The sequence below is a fragment of the Esox lucius genome, chromosome 1 (assembly GCF_011004845.1).
Source record: "Esox lucius isolate fEsoLuc1 chromosome 1, fEsoLuc1.pri, whole genome shotgun sequence".
Classification (NCBI taxonomy): Eukaryota; Metazoa; Chordata; class Actinopteri; order Esociformes; family Esocidae; genus Esox; species Esox lucius.
Window position 1 is genome coordinate 21,185,574 of NC_047569.1, and position 26,773 is coordinate 21,212,346.

At 38.8% G+C, this 26,773-nt stretch overlaps 1 protein-coding gene across 2 annotated transcripts in view; it reads right to left on the bottom strand.

Moving 5' to 3' along the window:
• cadm1b (cell adhesion molecule 1b) overlaps positions 1–26,773 on the bottom strand; it is a 271,115-nt gene that overhangs the window by 76,412 nt on the left and 167,930 nt on the right. For both annotated transcript variants that reach the window (XM_020052485.3, XM_010892247.3), the window contains exons 2-3: positions 20,457–20,477; positions 11,754–11,900 (exon numbers count right to left, since the gene is read on the bottom strand). In XM_020052485.3, coding sequence (XP_019908044.1) covers positions 11,754–11,900; positions 20,457–20,477 — 168 coding nt within the window. The remainder of the gene's footprint in view (positions 1–11,753; positions 11,901–20,456; positions 20,478–26,773) is intronic.

Genomic DNA, 26,773 nt, shown 5'->3' on the forward strand with positions numbered 1-26,773 from the left:
CTGTGACAGAAAAAACATTGTCAGCAGTTACATCATCACTCAAGAAAGTTCCAGTTTCATTACATTATGAAGGGAGGCTCCAAACTGTTGGAACAGGATTTTAAGGAAATTATAGATTTACTGCCACTCACAACAAATAGTCTGTTATTTCTGCCTTTACTGGATTGAAAGCTTCAACCTTTTCCTAGTTTTCACAAATGGCTACAGGAATATTGCGAGCCCTAGGGGGTAACTTTTGTTGAAAACTTTCTTTTGGCATTTACCCACATCACTTAGGAGCCTGGATTTTATCCCAGCACTTGAACAGATTGATTGACCAAACCAAGCTCGGTAAAGGTAATCACTTACTAAAATGTTCAACTCCACTGCTCTGCACCTGTTTCTAATGATGATAGGTGTGTTCTCATGTTTTATGACAGAACACTGCTTGCCTCCAAGAACAACGACTCTGTCCTTAGGACAAACTTAACTTTATACCCGTTAACACATACACTGTTCCGGGGCAAAAATCCCAATGATCAATATAAACTTTCATAACAAATTTGTTAAATGAAAGTTATTTATTCTTAACACAAAATTTACCAAAGCATAACCAGACTATTTTAACACATGTTACTAGTATATTTTACCACAACCTCAAGTGAGAAAGTCCATCATCCACCTTGGTTGTCCATTACCCCTTTGTGGCTGAATTCTTCTGTCAGGTGTTCTCCATTCAGGGGTTTTCTTTTAATTTCAGCATGTTCTGACTATGTCTCGCTCTGCAGTTTTTTCAGATGTGTTGGCGGTTTGCTCTTGGTCTGGATGTACATAATAGTGGGCTTTGGTCCTCCAGATTTCACCCATGGTTGTCTAAATGATGTAGGTGTGAGGTGTGCCGGTGCCATATCACTATGGCTGGAACCCTCTGTGTAGAGTCCAAGATGCGTTGACTAAGCTCTGGTTTTTGTTTGGCATGATGATATCCGTTATAGTTCCTGGCCTGCTGGTCTTTAATGCATGAATCTTTACTAGTGAAGAGTTAAACGTCTGGCCACTTAGGTTGCAGCTCTGCTGGTGTCAAAGGTAGCGGAGATCATTGTTTTCACCCCATGAGGAGCTCTGATGATGAAGCCCCTGAAGGAGTGGGGTAACCCTGTAAGCTAGTAAAGCTCTTTATAGATGTTTGGTTTCAAGATCATCTTTTCTGTTTTGACTGCTCTGTCTGTCTCTCCATTACACTGGGCATAATATCGATTACTCGTTACATGACAAATCATACTCTGAAGCAAAACTAACACATTTCTCAGAGAAGAACTGTGGCCCATTGTCTGTGACAAGGAGCTCTGAGATACCATGCGTGGCTTTACAATGGATTTCATATTCATACTTTTCATTTAGAGTCACAGCCTCTTGCAGTCTTGTCAGTACTTCTGTCAGTATTTGATAGTGTATACCTGTGTCTTCAGACAGATTAACACATCATCAGTGTGAAAAATGACCCCCTCAGCCGATCTTGTAGTTTTTACAATTGCCTTTAAAAGTGCTCATGACATGCTGCTATTCCAAATGGCAAAACATTAACCTTGATTTTATTTCTGTTATACCAGAGGAAGAGCCAGCACTTGTGTATTTCACCAGAATTGTTAAAGTCTTTGCTGCTAGCCATGCTCCACATAAAATTTAAATAGTGAAGAAAAGATCTAACCTCTGGTATTCTGCAGACTAGGGGTGCAATTGTACGCATAATCCGCAGTTTAAAGGTCACGGTTCTGTTTGTTTTGGGTACAGTGAAAAAATTGATTGTAAACAGTTACTCCAGATCAGTTTTTAGTTTTATTTGGCAAAAAGATCAAGGATGAATATAGAATGAAGAATGAGAGCACAATCTAAAATAAAGTGCATCTTTGAAGATGCTGAATACCTGTATTCTCAGTCACAGAGTACAGGCACATATCCACGACTATACACACAAACCCATTGCTGTTTCATTTATTCAGCACAATTTGATTGAAGCTAAGGGCTGCTTTAATGCATTTGAGAGAGTTGTGTTGTAACTTTGCCTTTCCTTGTTGCTCCAGGGATATTGATACTGGGGTGATTTTGTCATAGATGTGTTAAGATATTTGAGGTGTTAGCAACTGCATAAGCTAGTTTTGTCAAGCAATGGCATCATACAATGTTTTTTCAGTCCATCACGGTTTTTGTACCCTGGAATGTCAAAATGCTGTCAAACTGGAAGATTCTTCAAAGCTTGTTTATCAATAGCGGAACTAGCTGTTCCTCCATGAGTTTGGCTCATAAAACAGTTGGAAAAGTGGCAACAATTATTATAATTTTGAATATTACTCTTGCAAAGGCCCTTGTTTACACATACTAAAATGATATGTCTTTACAGTTCAATCAGATTTTTTTTTAAAGAAACAAGGTAAATACAGCTCTGTAAAAAATTAAGAGACCACTGCAAAATGTCTCTGGTTTTACAATTATAGGTATGTGTTTAAGTAAAATGAACAGTTTTGTTTTATTCTATAAACTACTGACAACATTACTCCCATATTCGAAATATAAATATTTCCATCTAGAGTATTAATTTGCTCAAAATAACCAAAGCAATATGCATTGTTTTCAGACCTCAAATAAAGCAACAAAAAAAACCAAATTCAAATTTCACAGTGGGTGCGAGGCACTGTGGCTTATAGGACCTCTCCAGTTCTCTAACCATTAGATGACCAGGTGTTGGGCAAAGCTGATTCAGCAGAGAAGATTACCTTACTCCATTCCTCTACGGTCCAATCCTCATGGACTTTAACAAACTTCAGCCTGGCTCTTCTTTGCTTCTCATTGATGAAAAGCTTTTTTCTAGCTTTGCAGACTTCAGCCCTGGCCCTAGGAGCCTGTTTCGAACCATCCTCATCATGCACTTCACCCCAGCTGCTTTTTGTCATTCTTTTTGTAGGTCACTTGATGTCATCCTATGGTTGTTGAGTGACATTCGAATGAGTTGGCGGTCATCTCTGTCAGTGGAAAGTAATTTGCCCTCTGCTAGTCTGTAGCTTTGTTGTCCCCAATGTCTGTTGCTTGACCTTGTTCTTATGAACCACCATCTTTGAAATTTTCAGGATGGAAGCAACCTCATGCTCACTTTATCCCTCTGCCAGTAAAGCCAGAATTTTCCTCACTCATAGCTTTTCTTTTCAACTATTTTGTCATGTTGAATAGTTATTTTTTAATTCAAATTACCTTTGAGGTACTACTTGCACTGTTTTTGCCATCCAGCTGGTCCTATTGCAAGAGGATAGTGATTACCACAGCAGTGGTTTTTATACTTTTCCTTGTTAAATTAGATTTGGTTCAGGTAATCACCTAATCAGTACCTCATTGAGTAAAATGAGTTGTGTCTGTGTTGGAATTTAACAGACACTGGAATGGAATGGCTGCCATACATGTAGAGATGCTGATTTAAGAAAAATTAGGAGTGGTCTCTTAATTTTTTACAGCCTTCAGACATTCAGTATGCTAATATACACTCACCTAAAGGATTACATGGCATTGATTCAACAAGGTGCTGAAAGCATTCTTTAGAAATGTTGGCCCATATTGATAGGATAGCATCTTGCAGTTGATGGAGATTTGTGGGATGCACATCCAGGGCACAAACCTCCCGTTCCACCAAAGATGCTCTATTGGGTTGAGATCTGGTGACTGTGGGGGCCATTCCAGTACAGTGAACTCATTGTCATGTTCAAGAAACCAATTTGAAATGATTCGAGCTTTGTGACATGGTGCATTATCCTGCTGGAAGTAGCCACCAGAGGATGGGTACATGGTGGTCATAAAGGGATGGACATGGTCAGAAACAATGCTTAGGTAGGCCGTGGCATTTAAACAATGCCCAATTGGCACTAAGGGGCCTAAAGTGTGCCAAGAAAACATCCCCCACACCATTACACCACCACCACCAGCCTGCACAGTGGTAACAAGGCATGATGGATCCATGTTCTCATTCTGTTTACGCCTAATTCTGACTCTACCATCTGAATGTCTCAACAGAAATCGAGACTCATCAGACCAGGCAACATTCTTCCAGTCTTCAACTGTCCAATTTTGGTGAGCTCGTGCAAATTGTAGCCTCTTTTTCCTATTTGTAGTGGAGATGAGTGGTACCCGGTGGGGTCTTCTGCTGTTGTAGCCCATCCGCCTCAAGGTTGTGCGTGTTGTGGCTTCACAAATGCTTTGCTGCATACCTCGGTTGTAACGAGTGGTTATTTCAGTCAAAGTTGCTCTTCTACAACAAGGCATTTTCACCCACAGGACTGCCGCATACTGGATGTTTTTCCCTTTTCACACCATTCTTTGTAAACCTTAGAAATGGTTGGGCATGAAAATCCCAGTAACTGAGCAGTTTGTGAAATACTCAGACCGGCCCGTCTGGCACCAACAACCATGCCACGCTAAAAATAGCTTAAATCACCTTTCTTTCCCATTCTGACATTCAGTTTGGAGTTCAGGAGATTGTCTTGACCAGGACCACACCCATAAATGCATTGAAGCAACTGCCATGTGATTGGTTGATTAGATAATTGCATTCATGAGAAATTGAACAGGTGTTCCTAATAATCCTTTAGGTGAGTGTAAGTTATAAAACAAATGAAGCATGGGATAAAGTTATAGTTTTTTTTTAGCTTCTAGGCTTTTGAAGAATTAAGAAAATGGTGTTGAAGAAAACATTTTAGGTGAAAGATCTGACTACTATGTAAACACTGAGTGTAAAGTGAATCCAGACAAATTCTGGAAAACTACAAACCTTGCTGCCTCAACTGATAATTTTGCATGTTTGGGGCACTTGAAGCAGGCTGTGCATGCAAGAAAGCTCTCAAACATCACACAGTTGTAGAAAAGTGGGAAAAGATTCCTCCCAGTTGATGTTAGAATGTGATAGACAGTTAAAATAAACAGTTCAATTAAGTAATTTTCCCCCCATTTCACACAAAGGGGGCAGCACCAGATATTGAGGCTAGCAGTGCGCTTATTTTTACCGAAGACCTCAATTGTAAGTTTTTCTCATTATTTCTAAATACTATCTCATTATAATTAGATAACTATCTCGTTATAAAGAGATAACTACCTCGGGTTACACTTTATTTTGAGAGTCCCAATTTCCATTTGTAGAGTTCTATAGATAGTAATACTATCAACAAACTTTCAACTAAATATTGGTTGATAAACAACTGCCTGCTCAAATTAAGGTTAGGTTTAAAATAAGGTTTATGGTTAGGGTTAAAGTTAGGGATAGAATAAAGATTAGGGTTAGGATATAGATAAGGGTTAGTGTTAGTAGATAGTTAGTTAAAATGTTACAGATAGTCAGTAGACAATTTGTAACGCATCTACAGGCATGCTTTTTGGACTCTCAAAATAAAGTGTTTATCTCGTAATATTTTTTTTATTTTTAAGTTTATCTTGTTGTTTTGAGAAAGCTGTAAATATCTTAACACACTATGAGTTTCTCTTTATTTCCAGATAAACAAATTATCTGATTCATTGATATGTAAAGCACCTTATGCTGTTTTTCTTTTCAGAACGTGTATGGCTGTATTCCTTTCATTTTTTATCATGTTTTGGCAGTAACATCTATCATAAAGGATACAAAAAGCATGAGAAACGGGCTGCCATAACTAACACTTGGGAGGTGTCTGTCAGATCTGCCGTTGAAAGATGCACAACTGATTCCTTATTAATTTCTTGTTCAGATATGTTGTGATTAGTTTTCAAAATCATCCGCACCTGGAAGGATTAGGCTACTACCCTTATAAAACACATGACAATGAAATGTACTCCAGGATATTACTAATGATCTTGCCCTGGGAGATGTAGCCTGCAGGTTACGTTGACCATATAGTCTCCAAAACATTATATGTGAATTATTCAAGGCTCTATTTAATAGAACAAACATTTGACTTTGGTCGAGAAAAATAAATAAATTGCAAGGTGAATCAAAGCTGCTATGAAGCCTATTTTGGAACCGTATTGTGGCTATACTAAAAATGTAACTCAAAGGCCATTTGAGCATTAATTAGATTTTTTCATTGTAATGAAAACCATGTAACATTTATATGCCAGACCCAACTTAAGCAGGACATTCTAAGTTGGACTTCAAAAAAGACATTTCTTTCTAAATATATCTTGTTATAATGACATAACTGTTATGATAACATAACTATCAAGCTAAAGTTCATCTCGTTTTTTCGAAAGAGTTATCTCATTATTATGAGAGAGTATCTTGAAATAACAAGATAAACTTAGAGATGCAGCATCCAGAACTTTTTTTTTTAATAGACAAATGGGTCAGTCCCTTATTTGTTGCATCAACTCATTTGTTTTATCAAATCAGTCAATATGGCTGTTAAAATTCCCGAATTCCAGCCGTATAGAATAGCTACCAGACGTGTTTTAAATAGCCATACTGTATAATAGCCTACATTTAAACAGCAATAAAACACAAATTCTATGTTCCAACAAATGCATTTTATTTAAATTAGTCAGCATAATGAACTCTTCACAATCTTTGGAAACTGAGCATACAGTATCGGCGACACCAGAGATGTTGCTATGATCTCTTAATTGATCCTCTTCCTCTTTTTAACAGCAAGCCCTAATCGTGGCTAGCTAATTGTGCCATTCGCTTACCTGACTCCAATTATACTAACAATCTGAATTATTATTTTTAAGTAGGCAAGCGAATTCTTAATGTTCAAATTGCAATTCCAGATTATTAGTATAAAGGCTGAAGTCTGGCAAGCGAACAGCACGATCCTGTCAGTCTACACATAACCTCTATTTAAGTTTTATTACAACACATCCCCTACCTTTTGCTATTTTAAGACAATAAAGGTTTACAATTCAAATGTATATCTCAAATTGGTCAGTTTGAGACAATACAACACATTATTCTGTTCAAGCCTCTCACTTGTCCCAATTTATTAAAAGTGAGAATTCTTAAAACATCCCAATTCCATGATGGCTAACGAAAGTATAGCCACAACCCAATAAAGTAACAACATGCGTGGGTCGGGGAAATTATACTTGCTGTGCTGGTACTCTGAACAGCAAATGAACCTGTCAGAAACATGAAGACGTGGCATAGAGCCCACTGCCAAAGAATAGTGCAGTGTTGGGCTTGTTGTTAAGGGGAGGAAGAGGCTCGATTAAAAAAATGACCCCAGAGGAAAATGAGATAGAGACAAGGGATGATTTGGTGCCGAAAATAAATAATCTTCTCTTGTTTGGGAATATTTCAGGTTCTAGAGAGATGTCACCAACTAATGTAGGCCTAATATATTAAAAGCGGTAAGATGGTGGTTAGAACAACACACGGCATCACAACAAATCCATGAAAAATTTGTTTCTAAGAAGTCTCCCCTGGGGGTTGGGTGGGTGCTTAGCCCGGAATGTATTGTGATCCTAGCAACGCCTCTGGTCAAGGATATTGTTTTCATTTTGTTTCACTAATAATTAATTACTGTGATACCTTTGATGAATTACATAGGAAGATGGATCATCTTCATGGTTGTATAAATTAATTAGCAAAATTTCGCATTCAGACAGATTATATGTTTCATATTTTGTTTAACTCCTAAAAACAGGAATTTCATGAATAAGATTGCAATACTAAGTTTAGAGGTAAAACAGATTTTGTCGCGCTGCATGTGATCAACTATATCATTAACATTAAACTTCATTCTCATTAAGTTAATTCACAGGGAGCATCATTCTTTATCCGGGTGTATTCCCCATTAGTTATTTGCGGTTGCCTGGCCAACTGGTTGTTGCAATTATTACATTGCCCAATCAAAATAATTTGAGCCACATCACAATATTTTATAGACAAGGATCTTTTTGCACAATATTTTGATTTCAAAATGTTTCCAATCCGAATAACGGATTTTATATTTATTGTACACCTGAATTCATTAAAACATGTGTCTAATAGTTTATTTTAATCATAATATAGTGTCACGCTTTACTTAACAAAATGTCCCACTCAAAAAAAGAATAGCCTACATAGAAGGTTAGGCTCTGTGCACCAGCGTAGTGATCTCCACGATTAAGCATACCTTTTCCTGGTCACATCACCCAGGACTTCCCATCATTATGCACACCAAATCCTCATTACTAGGCCTACAGCTGAGGAAAACTGTGCACCAGGGTTTACTGTGAGCCGACAAAGGCTTTTTGCCGGTATCAGGTGTATTCTGCCAGAAAATATCAACCACCAAAATGTCTGGTGGGAAATTTTCCAAATAAATCAGTAAATATATTAATAGTATATTCAATAGCCTAATATTGTGTGATCTGAATGATCTGTGGCCAAGAAAACTGCGAGCCTCCAGTTGCTCTCACAATAAGACATTACTGAGTCATGTGACTAAGCTCTGAGCAAGAATCAAAAGCAGCACACTCTGGCACCAGCTCCAGCATACGACATACGAAATAAGTGCGCTTGTCTATTAAATAATAATGATACAAAATTGGGCTACATTGTGGCATTGCAAAACTATACTGAAATCTAGACTGAACTCTGCAATTGATTTGGAACATACCATTTTGAACACCCTCCTTCCATGACTTTTCCTAAATAGGTGGCATATTTTACATTGTTCTGCTGTCTGAATTCTATACTCACAAGCTGAAAACTTTATTAACAGTCATTTGAGTTATTAACAGTAATTTGTTGACTTGTACAGTAAATAAACAATTTACATGTTCTGTTCAAACGCCATTTTATTAGAAACTTTAGAAAAAAATCTATTGTTATTTACCTCTGAAAATATTAATGAAACATTGATGGGATTAATGTATAGCCTATTGCCTGTTTAAAAACACTTGAATTATATTTTCGCTTGAGTCTACTATGGCATATTGTACTTTATCAAAAAAATCTGGTGGGAAAAGTAATTTCTTATTTTTTTATTGACAAAAACAGATGCAGTCTTGAGGAAATATTAGTGCAGAAAAGTGGCATCAATGACGCAATAAGTAATGTACTTAGGAAAAGTCTGCAATTAGCCTACATAAATGTTAACTTAATCGTTGTAATCAACAACTATATTTCCATTCAAATAATTGTATTTCGGTTTAAATAATTACAATTAACGAAAAGGAAGAGATTCACTGTAGACCTATAACATGGAATCACACACAGCAACATAGCAATCCATGAACAGGATTATAGTAGACAATATTCCTCAGATTTTAATGGTTTATTCTGGCCATATAAGTACAGACGTAGGCTTGAATAACAGCAGTTTCGTGTGGGTGTCCACGTTCTCCCAGATGCCTCCTGGTGGCCATTCTTATTTTTCTACATGTTTTTGTCCATGCCGCATGGCACTGCAACTTGTCGCGGTATGCAGCGGTATAACGAGGGAGCCATACTGCAGGATGCCTCGTCCCGGACTGCCCCCTTGGCGCTGGAATTAAACAAGTGGCATCTATACAGTATTCCTCCAGATATCCGCGGTTCCGCATTCGCAAACTCAAATATCCGCGGACATTTTTCCAGAAGTCCGGAATTCTACAAACGCGCTATTTTCAGCCATCAAAGCATCAATCCGGTTAATTGCATGAAGTCTTTCTATAAAAAGATATAAAAACATTGTTTTATGTATATTTAATGTATTTATAAGTGTCTTATATCTTCTGTACTATAATCAGCTGTCGCCGTTTATAGTGACATGTTGAAAGACATGAAAGACAGTTGCCAATCACAATGTTTTTACAATATTATCTTGCAATAAGACCATGGAAAGGGTAATGGGGCATGTTGTGTAGGGTGACTGGGGTAATGGGGCATGTTGTGTAGGGTAACTGGGGTAATGGGGCATGTTTTGTAGGGTAACTGGGGTAATGGGGCATGTTGTGTAGGGTAACTGGGGTAATGGGGCATGTTGTGTAGGGTAACTGGGGTAATGGGGCATGTTGTGTAGGGTAACTGGGGTAATGGGGCATGTTGTGTAGGGTAACTGGGGTAACTGGGGCATGTTGTGTAGGGTAACTGGGGTAATGGGGCATGTTGTGTAGGCTAACTGGGGTAATGGGGCATGTTGTGTAGGGTAACTGGGGTATTGGGGCATGTTGTGTAGGGTAACTGGGGTAATGGGGCATGTTGTGTAGGGTAACTGGGGTAATGGGGCATGTTGTGTAGGGTAACTGGGGTATTGGGGCATGTTGTGAAGGGTAACTGGGTGTTAGGGGGGGATTTTTAAGGGAGCGTCACTTATCCGCGAGGGTTCGCAGAACCGGGGGATGTACTGTACATTCAGATTTTAACACAACAAATTCTGGAAAACATCTAGGGGGTTGAATTCTCTGAAGGCCTTCCCTTTATTATAACCACAGCACTTGTTTTCAAGAGTTCAGGCCAATAATGTTGCTGTACTAGCAAAATATTTTAAAAAGAAACAGTTTTGAAACAGAATTTATTTTGGGGGGTATTAAAAGTTCTGTATTATTTTCCTGGTGGAGTGTTTTGTGTCTGTTTGTATCTTTTATTTCCCTGTGTGACTGTATGTCCCAGTTGTTTTCGTTCGCCTACACAATGGCTGGCACTGAAGAGAGAGGCCCTGGTGACAGGTAACAGTGCAACCAGTCAGAGTGTGGTCCCCACAGAACACAGCCCTCTGGGAGATCAGATCAAAATAAACCAAAATAGACTTGCTGCCCAGGGGTTTACCAGGCTCCACTGCAGGGGTATTGTTCAGTCATGAGAAGCATATAGATATGGTCAGAGCTAAGACTAATATTCTAACTTCTGGAACTTTACAGATGCCCAACGGTTTTTGTAATAACACTTTATTATTGGACTTTTTCATTGCTGAAATGTTTGGCTTGAAATGGGAGGTAGAAGATAACTGAACTGAAAAGGTTTTGTAGAATATGACACAAAATACAGGAAATTACACAGATTTGATTCATCGTATACCCTTCTATTGCGTCTATCATGTCAGTCACAAGTGTCCTTGTGTTATCTTTATTGTCATCTGTCCTTTACCTCGTGGGGGACAGAGTGAACACAGGGAGAGCTACAGGATGAAACTGCATGTTCATCGGCAGTATTATGTAACATACTGTATACTGTACATTGCATTAGATATACATGGCATATTCTGTAAATTGCATTTAGCTTTCCATAACTCTCTGCCATAACTCTCGGGAAAAATACAACACTGATCTGGATACTTCTTAGACATTTAAAAGGAATTATGGAGATAAAATGTGAAAACAATTCTTTTTTCATCACCTTGAAGCGTGTCGCCAGTCCAAGACATAAACTAGCAATACAGAACCCAACTCAGGTTAAATGTAGAGAAGACCATATGCTCATGCATAAACATGCTCCAAACATAGATTGTCTTCATATTCTAAGAAATTGTCTAAACAAATTGCCTAAACAAAACATTCAATAAAATCAGCTCAATGACTATTGGGTGATTATATCAAATGTGTCCTATTCATATTACTAATGTACAGTTACACAGTCCTTGAACTATGAAACCAGCACCAAAAGAATCATAGCGCATTCATTTTTATAAAAAAAAAGTCTGAAAGAAAATCTTCTGCTTTTTCAACAAGAGGCATAAAATATGACATGTGAAATGATAACCTGATTGTAAATATGTGAGATGATGTGTCGTTTTTGGGAATATTTCTCCAATTAAATAATATTATAAATAAATGAGGTATTCCTGTTTTTGACATGACCCAGCACTTACGTCTGACATCTCTGAAGTAGATGGTCTGTCTGTTCGGGTTGAGGAGCTGGATGACCGAGTCATCATTATTCTTCACTCTACAACTGATGGTGGCCATCTCCCCCTCAATCACCGACACATTATCCGTCCCCAGGTTTTGACCTTCATCTGGACACAGACAAATGGGCAATAGAAGGGGTAAAGGTCTAGAATTACTGCAATTTTAAACACTGCTTTGATATTAGTGTGTAGTGGTAATTATTTTGGGATTGAGACACACAACTACATGTAACAGCACAGGTACCATAACAAAGCAGGGACGTTGGAGAGCATAATACAAAACACAAAGCCTGACCATTATAGCTGTTGACTGTACTTGCAGCTACAACCCTAATCCTCCTAATATAAAAGCCCTGTGCACCAGTTGGCATTATTGATCTCCTAGCTCGGAATGAGTGCTGTGACTCTGCCAGACACAAAAAGAGAGAGAGAGTAGGTCCTCCATGAAGCACACAGGAAAGATCATCGCTGACCCTTCCCACCCCAGTCACCCCCTTCCCCCAAAATGATCCTCTGGCTAGTTCAAACATTACCAAACAATCCCACCACCTGAAAGCTTGATTTTTCCATGTTGTGGCCAACAACTGTACATCTGGCCCATTGAGACTAAGAGAACAAATATCACTGCCACCTCTGAACAAAATAACTGCATTATACTGCATACACAATCTGTTAATTCCCCTGCCTTTAGATATATTATATGTATATATATATATATATATATATATATATATATATATATATATATATATATCTACTGTATATCCATACTGCACATTCATTGCTCACTATATAGTAGTGTTATGCATACTAGCCATTTGTGAATAATGTGTGTAAACCATGCTTACAATTTAGGTATTCTAAATCAAATTACTACAGATAAATATGTCTGAATATTAGCAAACATATTGAGAACACACTTTCTGGTAAAAAGTGATTCTGAGAGAGAGACCTACAGAAAAAAAGAAAAAAGTGAAAAATACGTCATGAATGTAAAACAGTTGCAAAATAATATCTGGTTCCCTCCAGAATGACTGAACCCTTGGTAAGTATTAGCAAAAAAAGGCTATGAAAAACTTGGTTATCATCTTGATCTTGAATTGAAATAATGAGGGAATTCAAACCTTTAATTGTGGTAAAATACTTAATGAAAAAATCTGAAACAAGAATTTCATATTTTGTACATAAACATGTCACAAATGTTGGCACCCCTGGACACTTATGAACTCAATCCCATTTGTACGACTTCATCTGAATTATTAGGAACTTAGATGGTCATTCATGACTTCCTGTTTCACTGGGAAATAGAAATTAGGTGACACTCATGCTTCCTTTACATTACTATCATCATAGGAAGTAAAATGAGACACTAAAGAGTTCCAAATAAATCTGAAAAACTGATAAAAAAAAGATATATGAATAAGACAATAGTTCAATTAGATTTGGTTCATAAGAATTGCGACATGCTTTAATAAAAAATGCATGTCTCTTCATTAGGAATGTATTTTTTTCTTTGAACTAGTTCACCTCAATTAAATATTGTCATATTTATTTATTTTATTAACAAATATTTTCCTTCCCATTTTTATAAAATCTAATTTGTGATTAAGTCTCTGCCTCATCGCACAACTCCCAGTGGACTCAGGACAGTTGATAATGAGATATGTCTACCGAAGCATATCAATGTGGTTCTTATCACTAGCTTTTTTGGTCATCTTCACCAAGGGGTCCAATAATTCTGCACTGTACTGTACATTCACAAGTTTCCAAAAAAGTTGGGATGCTGCGTACAATGTAAATAAAAAAGAATACAATGATGTGCAAATCACTTAAACTCTTTATTCAATAGAACATAGTACTAAGACAGCCTATCAAATGTTGAAACTGAGACATTTTATTGTTTCTTGAATAATATATGTCATTAATTTGATGCCATTAACATGTTTCAAAAATTTTGTTACAGAGGCAACAAAAAACTGGAGAAGTTTTGTAATGCTTGTGGAATATCACACAACTAATTAGGACATTTGGCTACAGGTCAGTAACATGTATTAAAAGATCATTCCTGAGAGGATGTGTCTGTCAGAAGTGAAAGTGAAAGACTGCACAGGGAAACAATTTAAGAATAAAGTTTCTCAACGCATCTATGGTACATAACATAATTAAAAGATTCAAAGAATCCAGAGAAATCTTTGTTTGCAAGGGAAAAGGCTGAAAAACAATATTGGATGGCCGTGATATTCGGCCCTCAGATGGCACTGAATCTGAGGTGGAAATCACTGCATTGCCTCAGGCACACTTCCAAAAACCATTGTCTGTGAACAGTATGTTTCTGCATCCACAAATCCAACTTAAAATTACATATAAAGACCATATATAAACAAGATCCAAAACCGCCATTGCTTTCTCTGGGTCCGAGCTCATTTAAGATGGACTGAGTCAAAGTGGAAAACTGTCCTGTGGTCTGACAATTTTTATTTTTTTATCATGGATGCTGCGTTCTCTGGGCTAAAGAAAAGAGGGACCATCCGGCTTCTTATCAGCGCCTAGTTCAAAAGCCTGCATCTGTGATGGTATGGGGGTGCTTTAGTGCACATGGCATGGGTGACTTGCACATCTGTGAAGGCACCATTAATATTGAACAATATATTAAAAATGGGCCTGTATTTTTCCACAAACAATAACATTTCTCAGTTTCATTTGATATTTTGTTTCTGTGCTATTTTCAATTAAATATAGGGATAAATGATTAGCACATCATTGCATTCTGTTTTTTATGTGTATTTCACGCACTGTCCCAACATTTTTGGAAACCGAGTTGTATGTCAAGAATACAATTTGAAAACGCATTTAAATGGAAATATTTGTCAAAATGTTTGTCGTAGAATCCATTCAAAAAATGTATTGTTTTCATGAATGGGAGAAAATGCGAAAATATAAAAAGAGACTGAAACTAAGAGAAGTGTGCAAGAGTGAGTGGGGGACAGGGATTGAAGTAGAGAGAGTGGGAGGGAGAGAGGAGAAATATTCAGACCGACAGACAGAAAGACAGGCAGATGAAGAGGACCAATAGAGTCACACCTGTGCCTGCCTGCATGGTCATTATTTCCACAACACTCTGTCCTCATCATTAAAAGCTGAAACCAAGCACCCATTTGGGTTTCACACAGAAAAAGGGTTTTTTGCAGGGGGGGGGGTAAATCAAAAGTCACCTTGTGCTATATTTATCCAGCAGGGGCCAAAAGACGTGAGAAGAAGAATAGAGAATACTTTTAAATGCCTTAGATTCGCACCAGGAGAGGTACAAGACTCCTAGTCACAGCCCGAAGAAAACATCAAAAGCACATTTGCATGCCTGGGTCGTCAGACACCTCCAAACCGGGATGACATTTACAAAGTGGAAAAAAAACACCTGCATTTTCAGATAGTAATAATGGGAATAGACAGCCAAACTAACATGATTTAAATGAGCTGAGCCAATGCGGCGAGAAGCAAGAAATTAACCTCCTGTGAAGAAATATACACTACCATTCAAAAGTTTGGGGTCACTTAGAAATGTCCTTTGTTTTCCATGAAAACATACATGAAATTAGTTTGAATATAAAATATGGCAAAATGAATAGGAAATATAGTCATTGACAAGGTTACAAATTATTATTTTTAATTGAAATAGTAAATGTGTCCTTCAAACTTTGCTTTCGTGAAAGAAAACCTTTGGCATTCTAGTTGTCAATGTATTGAGGTAATCTGAAGAGATTTCACCCTATGCTTCCTGAAGCACTTCCCACAAGTTGGATTGGTTTGATTGGCACTTCTTACGTACCATACGATCAAGCTGCTCCCACAACAGCTTAATAGGGTTGAGATCCGGTGATTGTGCTGGCCACTACATGCTTCTTTCCTAAATAGTTCTGGCATAGTTTGGAGCTCTGCTCTGGGTCATTGTCCGGTTTTTGGCTCCAATCAAAAATGGAGTGATAGATCCTTTTACCATGTACAAATCTCCCACCTTACCACCACCAAAGCACCACCAGGCCATCACATTGCCTCCACCATGCGTGACAGATGTTGTCAAGCACTCCTGCAGCATCTTTTCATTTAATCTCTGGGTCTCATGAATGTTATTATTTTTGATTACACTTTTACACTATTACACTTTTTTCCAATCTTCCTCTTTCCAGTGTTTGTGTTCATTTGGCCAACTTAATCTGTTCTTTTTATTGGCCAGTCTGAGACCATTTCTATGCAACACTACTTAAAAGGCCATCCTGAAGTTGCCTCTTCACTGTTGACGTTGAGACTGGTGTTTTGTGGGTACTATTTAATGAGGCTGCCAGTTGAGGACCTGTGTGGTATCTGTTTCTCAATATAGACACTAATGTATTTGTCCTCTCACTCAGTTGTGTACCGGGGCCTCTTACTCCTCTTTTTGTTCTGGTAAGACCCAGATTGCACTGTTCTGTGAAGAGAGTTTTACACAGAATTGTATGAGATCTTCAGTTTCTTGGCAATTTCTCGCATGGAATAGAACAATTTCTCAGAACAATTTCTCAGAACAATTTCTCAGAACAAGAATAAACTTGAAGAATAAAATAAGTTCTTAGTTCCTGGCCATTTTAAGCCTGTAATCAAACCCACAATTGCTGATGCTCCAGATGCTCAACTAGTCTATTGCTTCTTTAATCAGCACAATTTTTTTTAGCTGTGCTAACAATTGCAAAAGGGTTTTCAAATGATGAATTAGCCCTTTAATATGATAAACTTAGCAAACACAATGGCCCTCATTTATCAAAAGTGCGTACACCAAATTTCCAGCGTACACCTGGCGTACACCCAAAACCACGGTGACTTTTAGATTTATCAATATGGACGTTGGCGTACGGCACTCTCAAATCCTACGCCAGCTCAGGAGGTGGTGTACGCATGTTCTCATCATTTATGTTATATTATGTTGTTTAATTATGATACTGACTGTTGTATACCCAAAATTGTGCAAGAGTTAATTGTGCGCATGTGTGAAGAGACTTTTATTTTGACCTCAAGTAAAAAATGTGTAGCCTATACTCAGCCCCTGCTGCAGTTCCCTCGTGCACTGATGTTATGCCAGTGCAGAGATGTAAACTGAAAATAAAACAGTATTAATAGTTATATTTGGAGTGATCTTTGGTGGATGGATGACAACAAAATATTGCACATGGACATGGCGGAGAGAAATGAAACCTTAACAGCGCAGAAAAGAAAATCCTAACGCACTGACAAACTAAAAGATGTGATATATTATGACCTACTGTAAAAAAACAACAACAACATAATTACAAACTTCAGTGTTTATTTTTGTGCAACATGGACTTCAAGGTTTCATTTGTGTGACTTTACCAAAGCATTTGACTTATATGTATTCCTTCAGATGCGAGTCTGTGCGCTTTACATGACGTTTCAGGGTTAGGCCCGGCAGTTGCGCATGGACTGGGTTCAGTAATAAAAGGCTTTGAATTACCAAAATATAATTCAGACTGACAAAATAATAAAAATGACATTCTTCTTCTTTTAGACAATAATAGAAATAATAATAATAACGACATTCTTCTTCTAAATAACAATAAACGTCATTGATAAATATCATGAAATAATAAGACGAATATTACAAATTGTCATGCAGTTATTAATGTGAATGAATGGTACTCCACATCACATCATCATCTTTTATTCCGCTTTTTAAACTGCCAAATGAAACAATTTTATTTCTTTCTACCTCCCTGGTGATCGTCTCAATCTCCACGTCAGAGAAGTTTCTCTTTTTTGCCGTCTTCGGTGTGTCCATGGCGTAAAATGAGGGCGTGGGGGAAGCGGAGACTTGAATATATAGGGGCGTGTTATTCTAATGACGATCGTTTTCATCCGCGGCATTTATCAAGGGAAGGTGTTGCGTACACCTGGATTTTAAAGGTACGCACAGTTTCATAAATCAGGCGATGAGAGGAGTGTAAGCAAAATCTTACGCCAACATATACGCCCGTTTCTACGCAAGAATGATAAATGAGGGCCAATGTGCCATTGTACTGGACTGATGGTTGCTTAGATATTCCTTTGAAATTACATTAACAATGTCTACACTGTGTTTCTGATCAATCTGATGTTATTTTAATGGACAACAACATTAAAACAAGGACCTTTCTAAGTGACCCCAAACTTTTGAATGGTAGTGTACCTCAGATTGCCTGCAGCAATGAACCTTCCATTTCATTCTACACCACACCACAGCTTCATATATTGGTTCATCATCAAACAAACACACGCACGCATGCACACACACAGTAGAAAACAAGCTAAATAGTGTAATTCATTCACATCAAATCTGAACAAGCCTGATGTTTTTATTGTCTTATTTTAATAATCAAGTTGTGTCTGGACTGGACTACATAGCTTATTATTTTTATTTTTTTATTTTTTTTGTTACAAGCAATATCTTCTCTGTTTCCTTTGGCAGATTTGTTTTCCTTGACTCAAGCATTTTTTTATTGGTTTCAAGTTCCTTTTAACTTTCTTTTGAGAAAGTGTTTTTTTTCAGTGCATTCTTCAACAAAGTCTTAGATTCTTGAGGTATATGATGGTTATCCTAAGGAAATACTTTAATACTCAATTCAAGTGTGCTGGTTTGGAACAGTCTTAGTTCCCACAATGTCTGATGTGTTTAAGGAATCTATCTTGTTTAATCCTCGGAAAGGCTTATGCCTTCAACTCTTTCCAACTTCCATTGAAGTCTGAATCTATAGTGGACAACCAGAGCACAGCATAACACTCCAAATAAAGCGGAATATAATGAACTAATTATTATAAAACAATCAAATGTATGTTTATTAAGTGTGCTCCAATGTAGAAATATGTAATTTATTTGAGTGTGTCTGATTGAAACCCGAAAGGCTGCTCTGACATACTTATAGTAAGTACCCCAGCAGAGGAGCCAACAACTGTGTGAAGTGTTTTGATGTCTGTTTTTATTTCAGTGTAATATAGTTGGCAGTCAAAACAGCAACACGAAGAAGCCTCAAAGCAAGGTTATTCTGTTCCCAATCGGTTGTACTGGGAGAAAAGGGACTGCTAGAGAAATATTCTCCATAAGGTTTCAGCAGCCAGGGTTGGGTCCTCTCCAATATCCCTGGCTAGGCTCATCTCCAATTCAAAACACACATAAATAACGCCACTGTGATTAGCAATCCCATCAAAGAGAAAACAGGCCACTTTGCGTAACATGGAGGGGTTTTTGCAATTCTAGTAAACATTTTCAATTGCCTCAGCATCCTGGTCATGATTGGGTGCAAATAAGGAGAGGCAGTCATTAATTCTGGGTGGGGGAGAGTGTGGTGGGCCGAGGCAAAGCAGGGTGCAGATGACTGGCTGATAAATTCACACTCATTCCAGCAGCTGTCTCAGAGTGTGAAGTGCCAGTATTGCAACACATGGCTGCCCTCCTGTTCCTCCATCAGAACACACTGAATGACACAGTCAAAGGGAATTAATTACATGGCCTTCAAAGGTCTGTTAACTTAACGCTTGGTTGTTACAGCTTGCGTCCGACAGGGGCCCCATCAACGAGCGGCTCATAATGTAAGACACCAGAAAGAAACCATACTGCTAACTTTTAGAAGTTGGGTGAAATCAAGAAGTATCAGCTAACTTCAAAAGTTAGAAAAGGTGCACCTTTTGATTCAAATTATTTTTTCTTTGAACTTCTCTCTTGTTTTTCACATCAAAGACATGAAAGGGGCAGTGGAAACCAAGACAGTGCAACTCCTCTGATTCCTCTTTCCTAACTCACCAATGTCTGAAGTAGCCCTGTCCTTTTCAAAGTGGAACCAAGATCATTCTACAGTCATTAAGAATGAAAATGGCTCTTTTTCTTATGATCTGATGTCCAGCTCAGTCATTAAGCTCTGCTCTTTATGAAGGGAAGCCTTATCAAACACATCCTAAAAAAATAATCAGCATTCGGCTTTATTAGCCCTGCACTGGCCTTCTAATTTAATCTCTACATCTTTGAAGAAAATCTCTCTCTCAAACATCTTACTGTTTCTGATGTGATGTCTGATGTGCCTGATTCTGCATTGAGATGTATAGAGAAATACGTTCTCACCGGAGCTTTCATGCACATTAAACTGATTGTGCTATGTTCACTACAGGTTAATCATGGGGACCGGACTCCTTCCTTTCATGTTCCCTGTATTGGCTGGATTATCTTTGTGTCTCACTAGTTGATAGAGAGAAAGGGGAAGTATCTAGACTACAGTAGTGGTATATATGGACCTTTAGTATAGGCTACTAAGCCCACTATATTGCATACCTGCCATCAGAAAAGTAACAGCGAATTAGTCATTGACAACAATGGAAGGTACAGTAAAATATGCCAACAGAAGCCATTCAGAACACAGAATATACCAATAGAATGTGTTCTGTCACCACCTGCTTGACAGTCTTATCTGAAATGATATTTATGCACAGAAGCTTTACAAACAATAACATTCACATCTGCAGCACACTGGAATACAATTTCATGTAGACATTGCACAGCAAATGAAAACACAATGCTTTAGTAGAAAGATTTAAGTATTTTAAAAGGTACATTAAATGGCAGAAACACATTTCCCATTACAGTAAAATAATACATACCTGAAAAGGTTTCAGCGGATCCTGTTGCGACAGTAGAAGAGGAGAGAAAAGGAAAGAACAAAGAGAGAACAATTGTAAGCAGAGGCCTATCATTATGATAATATGGACACATTCACAATTCACACACAGAAGCTAACTCATCTCATTTTAGATGAGTCATAATCCATTGGTTTTAACACTTCCTCTCTTCAATTTTAGAGTCTGGCATAAATCCCAAAAGTGTGTCAGCCGCAATGACAATGCAAAAAGATCATCACACTGTCATAAACCATTCCAATATACTACAGAAAGTGATTGAGTATATGAGAGTGTACAGCTTTACAACCACCACTCCAAACATTTATGTCCCCTGTAAAGGTTCAGTCGGTTAGGGGATATTATTTGGCCACCTAGCAATATGTGGACTTTGTTATCCCCAGCCTCTCTCCATCTGAGATTCCAGCAAGCCCAGGGCTGGAGGAGCTTCTGTCTAGTGAAGGTCCCCTGAGAACCCTGGGGCACACAGAACAGAAGTGGCCAGCTGCCCGAGACTGGCATCTCACACCAGCAGTTCATGAGAGACGGGCATGTTCCCAGCCAGCCCATAGCACCACCCTGGGCATCGTGGGCTTATAGCATCTCTCTAAGTGGCCTCAGAGCACTACCATGGGACCTCACTCTTGGGATAGCTACTATCTTTCAAACACACAGAGAACAACTGTTATTTACAAAATCATCTTCACTGACTGCATAGTCTTAACTGCTCCTAGTACTAGCCTAGCTTATAACACAGGTTAACATCTAACTGGACCACATTGTGAAGAGCAAACACACACACTGACCAGTTTCCCACCTGTTTAGTCCTAACCCTGTTTGTGAGCCTGCCTGATTTTGTACTTTCACTTTTCTGATCTTCTGTGTATTGACCATTGCCTGCCTGAACTTCTGTTTTGGCCTCTTGGATTCTGATTTAAACTTACGCTCTGTGTAAAGAACCACTCCATCTGGTTCCGTATTCTTACAATGATGAACATGAAATCCCTCTTGACTGTCTGTGTAGTGTTTGTTTGTATTGTGCTTCTGTTCGCAAAAGCCTGCGGTTACAAGAGACAATCAACTAAGTTTCAAACATGTCGATCATGTCTTTTGTGGACAATTGCCAGCAGAGTCATGGATAAGTGACTGAGAACAGTGCAGCCACTCTGTATTTGTTGGACCCATTAGGGTTTTACACCCATTTTATTGACATGTAGTTGTAGTGCTCAAGCAATTTAAAATGTATGTGCAGTACCATTCCCAGCCCCATGCACACATGTGGCTCCATTCACCACATGATTTATGCTGAAAAATCACATTTTATCAAACATTATTAAACTTTCTCTATAGGAAAAATCTAACATTCTCTATAAGGCCATATCAATGCTTTAAAGGAGACTACTTTTGAGGACTGAATAAAAGTCTGAGAAATGTTAACATTTTGGTGTGAGTACCCTTCCAGTCGTGCATCTCGATGATGCACGACTACATTGTGCAGCTTAGCAGTGTTCTTCAAGTGCAAATATTATGGAGTTTGCAAAACAAACACCCAATGGATTGATTAAAATAATCGTGATGCCATTGTGTCTGGCAAGCATATGCTACTTATAATAAAATGTAATCAATAATGTTTAGCATAGGGTAACTGCTAACAAATAATGGAAGCAGTGCAGGTCCAAATCCAGGAACTTGTCATCTCCTGCCTTGATTTCTGTAAGCTTGAATGCTATAATCTAACACAGAACTAGTCTCATTTAACAGATTCTCTGTTCTGGGTACATGCATGATTAGAAGATATATATAAATGTATGATCTGTCCAAAGCACTTCAGTAATGTTGCTTATTATCTCATGCATCTTGTCATGTAATTTATGAGAACATTATACCGGGATTGGGTGGTATAGCATGTGACAGCGAGGAACCTGACAATTGTAACGGCGAGTGGTGTTGTCACAACATGAATATGTTTGAAGTGATTTTCTTTGTAATCCTAACCCAAACCACAACCCTAACCTTAACCCCAGTGCAGTGATACCTAACCTTAACCCTAACCCGAACCCCGGAGCTGTGCGACCTAACCAAACCTTAACCTAACCTTTTTTGTTTCCTTACTGTAGCCCAAACCTTAACCCTAACCTTAACCCCAGTGCTGTGTTATCTAACCTTAACCCTAACCCGAACCCCGGAGCTGTGCGACCTAACCAAACCTTAACCTAACCTTTTTTGTTTCCTAACTGTAGCCCAAACCTTAACCCTAACCTTAACCCCAGTGCTGTGATATCTAACCTTAACCCTAACCCGAAACCCGGAGCTGTGATATCTAACCGTGACTCTAACCCCAGTGCTGTGATGCCTTACGTCAACCTAACTTTTAGGATATAATGCCTTTATAAGACACGACCTTGGTGTTGCTGTTACTCATACTAAATCAGTATATCCACTGCGGGTCAGTGGGTAGAGTGTCTACTTTCTTATCCAAATGTCACTGGTTTGAAACACAGGTTAAACATTTGTTTGGGATTCGTATGTTATTTTACGTTTGAATAGTGTTCGTAACATTTGATACGTTGTAATAGCGTTCAAAAGATATGTTATGTTTGAACAATTTTGTTATGTATCATACGTTTTGGTGGCGCAATTTAATGTAACCTAACGTAACGTCACAGATCATACGAAATCGGGTGCCATGGATTTACGTAAAACAGTCTACGTAGTGACCATTCAAATATATTTTCTAAATACCCACAATGTGATTTTCTTATGTTGTTCAACTTTTTACCATTCAATCATTTTACTATATTTTCTAAATACCCACAATGTGATTTTCAATATTGTTCAACTTTTTACCTTTCAAACATTTTACAATACAATTTGGACAGGGAAACAAGAAGAATAATGGCTTTATACTGTATTCCTGATAAGAACACCACCATACAATGTAATTTAATGATTAAATATGAAAACAAATGTATCAATAGGATCTGACTCCAAATGTGTGGTTTTGTACCAAGTTCAATGGTACAAAAAAGATCCAGGGAAAATAACATGTAGAAATATGGAAGGAGTCCGTGGGACCAGTCAGCATTACCCTGGACACTACTGCAGTAGAGACCGGGAGTAATCTATCAACGTCATCCATGAACCACCAAAGACACATCCGCTGTCTGTTTTCAAATCGACAAAGGCAGAGTCTGACCTTTTTCATGCCCAAAGTCAACCTTCAAGTAAATACCTTGTTATTTCACTCGTGAACTAAAGTAGGTTAAGCAGATTGCATTCTTCCTTTTACGTGTTACCTCATATTTCATTATGCAGCTTGTAGAATAGTCCCCAGGTTGAGGGTGCTGTAGGACGCTGTTTCTTTCGCTGTGTCTTTCATTAGTTCATATCAGTCTCACCTGAGTCTGCCTATCCTCAAACAAGGATAGGTTTGAGGATAGGTAGACATCCCCTCTGTTTGTCTATGGACATCTGACTGTTCCGGTCTGTGCCATCCAATGCAGAGGTTTTATTTCTGTCAGTTTAGTAGTCGTCACCGTTGTTTTAGACAGTTTTTGTCTTACTGAGTTATTTATGTTAAATGCTCAAATAATACGTTGTTTACATTCAAACAATAATTTTCTCGATTTATCAATCCACACAGTGGCACTGTTTACATACAGGTTATTACATGTATAGGCTTAGTTCACGACTGTTAGCAATGCGTTTATGTATATTCATTACTCCTTTCTAGTTGGTTTCAAAACATTTCCATTTCCACACCTCTGCTGGCAATAAAGGTGTCTGTCTGTGCTCATTCTCTGTGAGGTTGTTTTATTGCTCTGGCTGGAAAAGAAGCTCAGAGGGCTTCAGCAGAGTGTGGCTCATACAGCTTACTGTCTCTTATAAAGTCACATGCTGCATGTTTAAGGATGAGAGACTGAAGGCTCCTGCAGGACAGCGTGCACCGTGCGATCTAGTCACTGAATGGAATTCACCACTGAATGTTTGCATGCTAGGTAGCTTATAACTGGTAAGTTAAATGTATAAAATTTGCTAAATTGGCACCACCCTCCGGAATCAACTCAACCGCCCCCATAAGTTCAGAATGGTTCTAAAGCCTGACCTCTGACCCAAACGTCTTGGCAGCGCATCACCCCAGTCCTCCATGAACATCACTGGTTCCTTAACTCCCAAAGCATTGATAACAAGATCCTCCTTCTGACCTACAAAGCATCCACCCAATTCCCTCCCTCCATTTGTGCCTCTGAATCCATCATCATCATATTTCAGTCCCTCCTGAAGCTGAACCGTCCCCCTCCCTTCTTAAGTGAAAATGTACTTGTGATGTTATGTGGTTGTCACACCTACTCGGCTCTAATGCATTAATTGTAAGTCACTATGGATATACAAATGTCTTATAAATAAATGTAAAGTAAGTGATCCACTTTTTGCTGGTGTATAGGAAAGAATACTTTAAATAGCCACTGGTCCTGTCTCTTGTCCTCAGTGCTTCCTGCTGCCCCTAGACTCCCCTCTACCTGGTGCACATTAGGCAGGAGTTATGAGGTGCCAGCCAGGCTGTGATTAGATGTCATGGCTGTCGCTCTGCTTAGACAGCGCTGAAAGACCGATTTCTGGGGAAATGTGTGTGATGCCATTCCCTGCAAGTGGTGGGCTCCACTGCAATCTGTCAGTCATAGAGTATGAGGCTAGACAGGCCAAGCGTCCTCCAAATAAAGCATGTCCTTGTCTGGACCTGCCCTCCTCCTCTCCTTCCTCTAACCTGGGCTACTTAGACAAATGTACTGTATTATACATTTGGAAACAATCTACAAATGTCTGACACGCTGGCATATGAACCAGAAGAACATAGAGTGCTCTTTGTAGTGTATAACATGACAGCTAGTATAATGTACAAATTATCTCAGCATAAGATGGTATGTTGATGCTTTCAGACAATGCTAGAAGTGTTCAGCAGGTTGTCATCTGGGTGAACCCACTGTTAGCCAGCCTGATTTCTCTGGAGACGATCTCTCTCTGTGGGGCTGGAGAAGAGTGGTGGGGAAAGGTACGGTTTTGGCATGATGTCATTAAATGTATGGCCCTCCTTCAAGGAAACATTTTCCTTTACCTTCAGCCATGACGTGCAGCTTGTCGCATGTTAGCTGTGTGTGTGTGTGTGTGGTGACAGCAGGAGAATGATGATGATGCTGTGCAGCTTAGGTAGTCTCTCTCTCTACACAGTGACTCAGCTTTTAATGTGTTTGTGTGTGTTTTGTGTGTGTGTCCCACAGTGCTTTCATTTAATTAAATGGTTCGGGCAACATGGCAGCAGACGTTTTCTTATGGGACGTCTGTTGGAAAAGCCAGCACCTGCTGAGCTGACCCAAGAAACACAGACTGGTCGCTGTGGTCATCCTTTTCCAAACAGCAAGGGATCAAGTGGTTTAAGCCCTCTTCACAGAAGTCAAAACACTGTCCTGTTAGCTTCTCTGGCCTCTAGCGTGTCCTACGTAGCTGGTGTCCAGCCACAATGACGATAGATCCCACGCTTCTGTTTACTATTGGGAGTGGGCATTAAAATAAACAGCTTGAAATGCTGTGCATCCAAACTGGGATTTAAATGTTATATTAGTGTATAACCACTCTCACTCCTGCTGAGTTCATGTCATCTTCGTCTCAGCCCGATGTCTGATGTCCTGACAGAGAACACTGTGTAAACACTGGTAGTTGCCTGGAGCAGGCATCTTCTGAGGGAGGCATTGGGAGGTGTCAACAGCAACTACAGCTAAACAGAGAGAACGTCAGTGTTTTCTCAGATACGGTTTAATCCAGGTATCTAGTTGCCTGTGGAATATCTGTGAAAACACTTACCTATAACACCACAAGGAATGCTCAGGTTAATTCCTCTCAACGTAGCAGAAAGAAACATTTTAATCAAGTTGGCTTAGCAAAAATAAATACACAGGCTATTCCTTCAATACACTGTAGCCAAAGTGGATTTTGTATGTATCCCCACTTAAACAGTTTTCCAATGGCCAGAGGAGGTTTAACTGCACCTTATTGATGGAATATACAAACAGACACCGGAGCTCAGCCATGACAACCTCTCCCAGGAAATGGCTGATCCCATGCTCAGAATATTAACATAGTCCTTTACCAATCACACAACCACAAACACACACCAGCATGCAACACCCAACCACACATGCACAAACATGTGCTCATCCACACACATGCGCACAAAGGCACGCAAAATGCATCCACCTAAATTCTACAATGGCAATAATTTTAAATGTGATGTTTGAATTCCAAAGCAG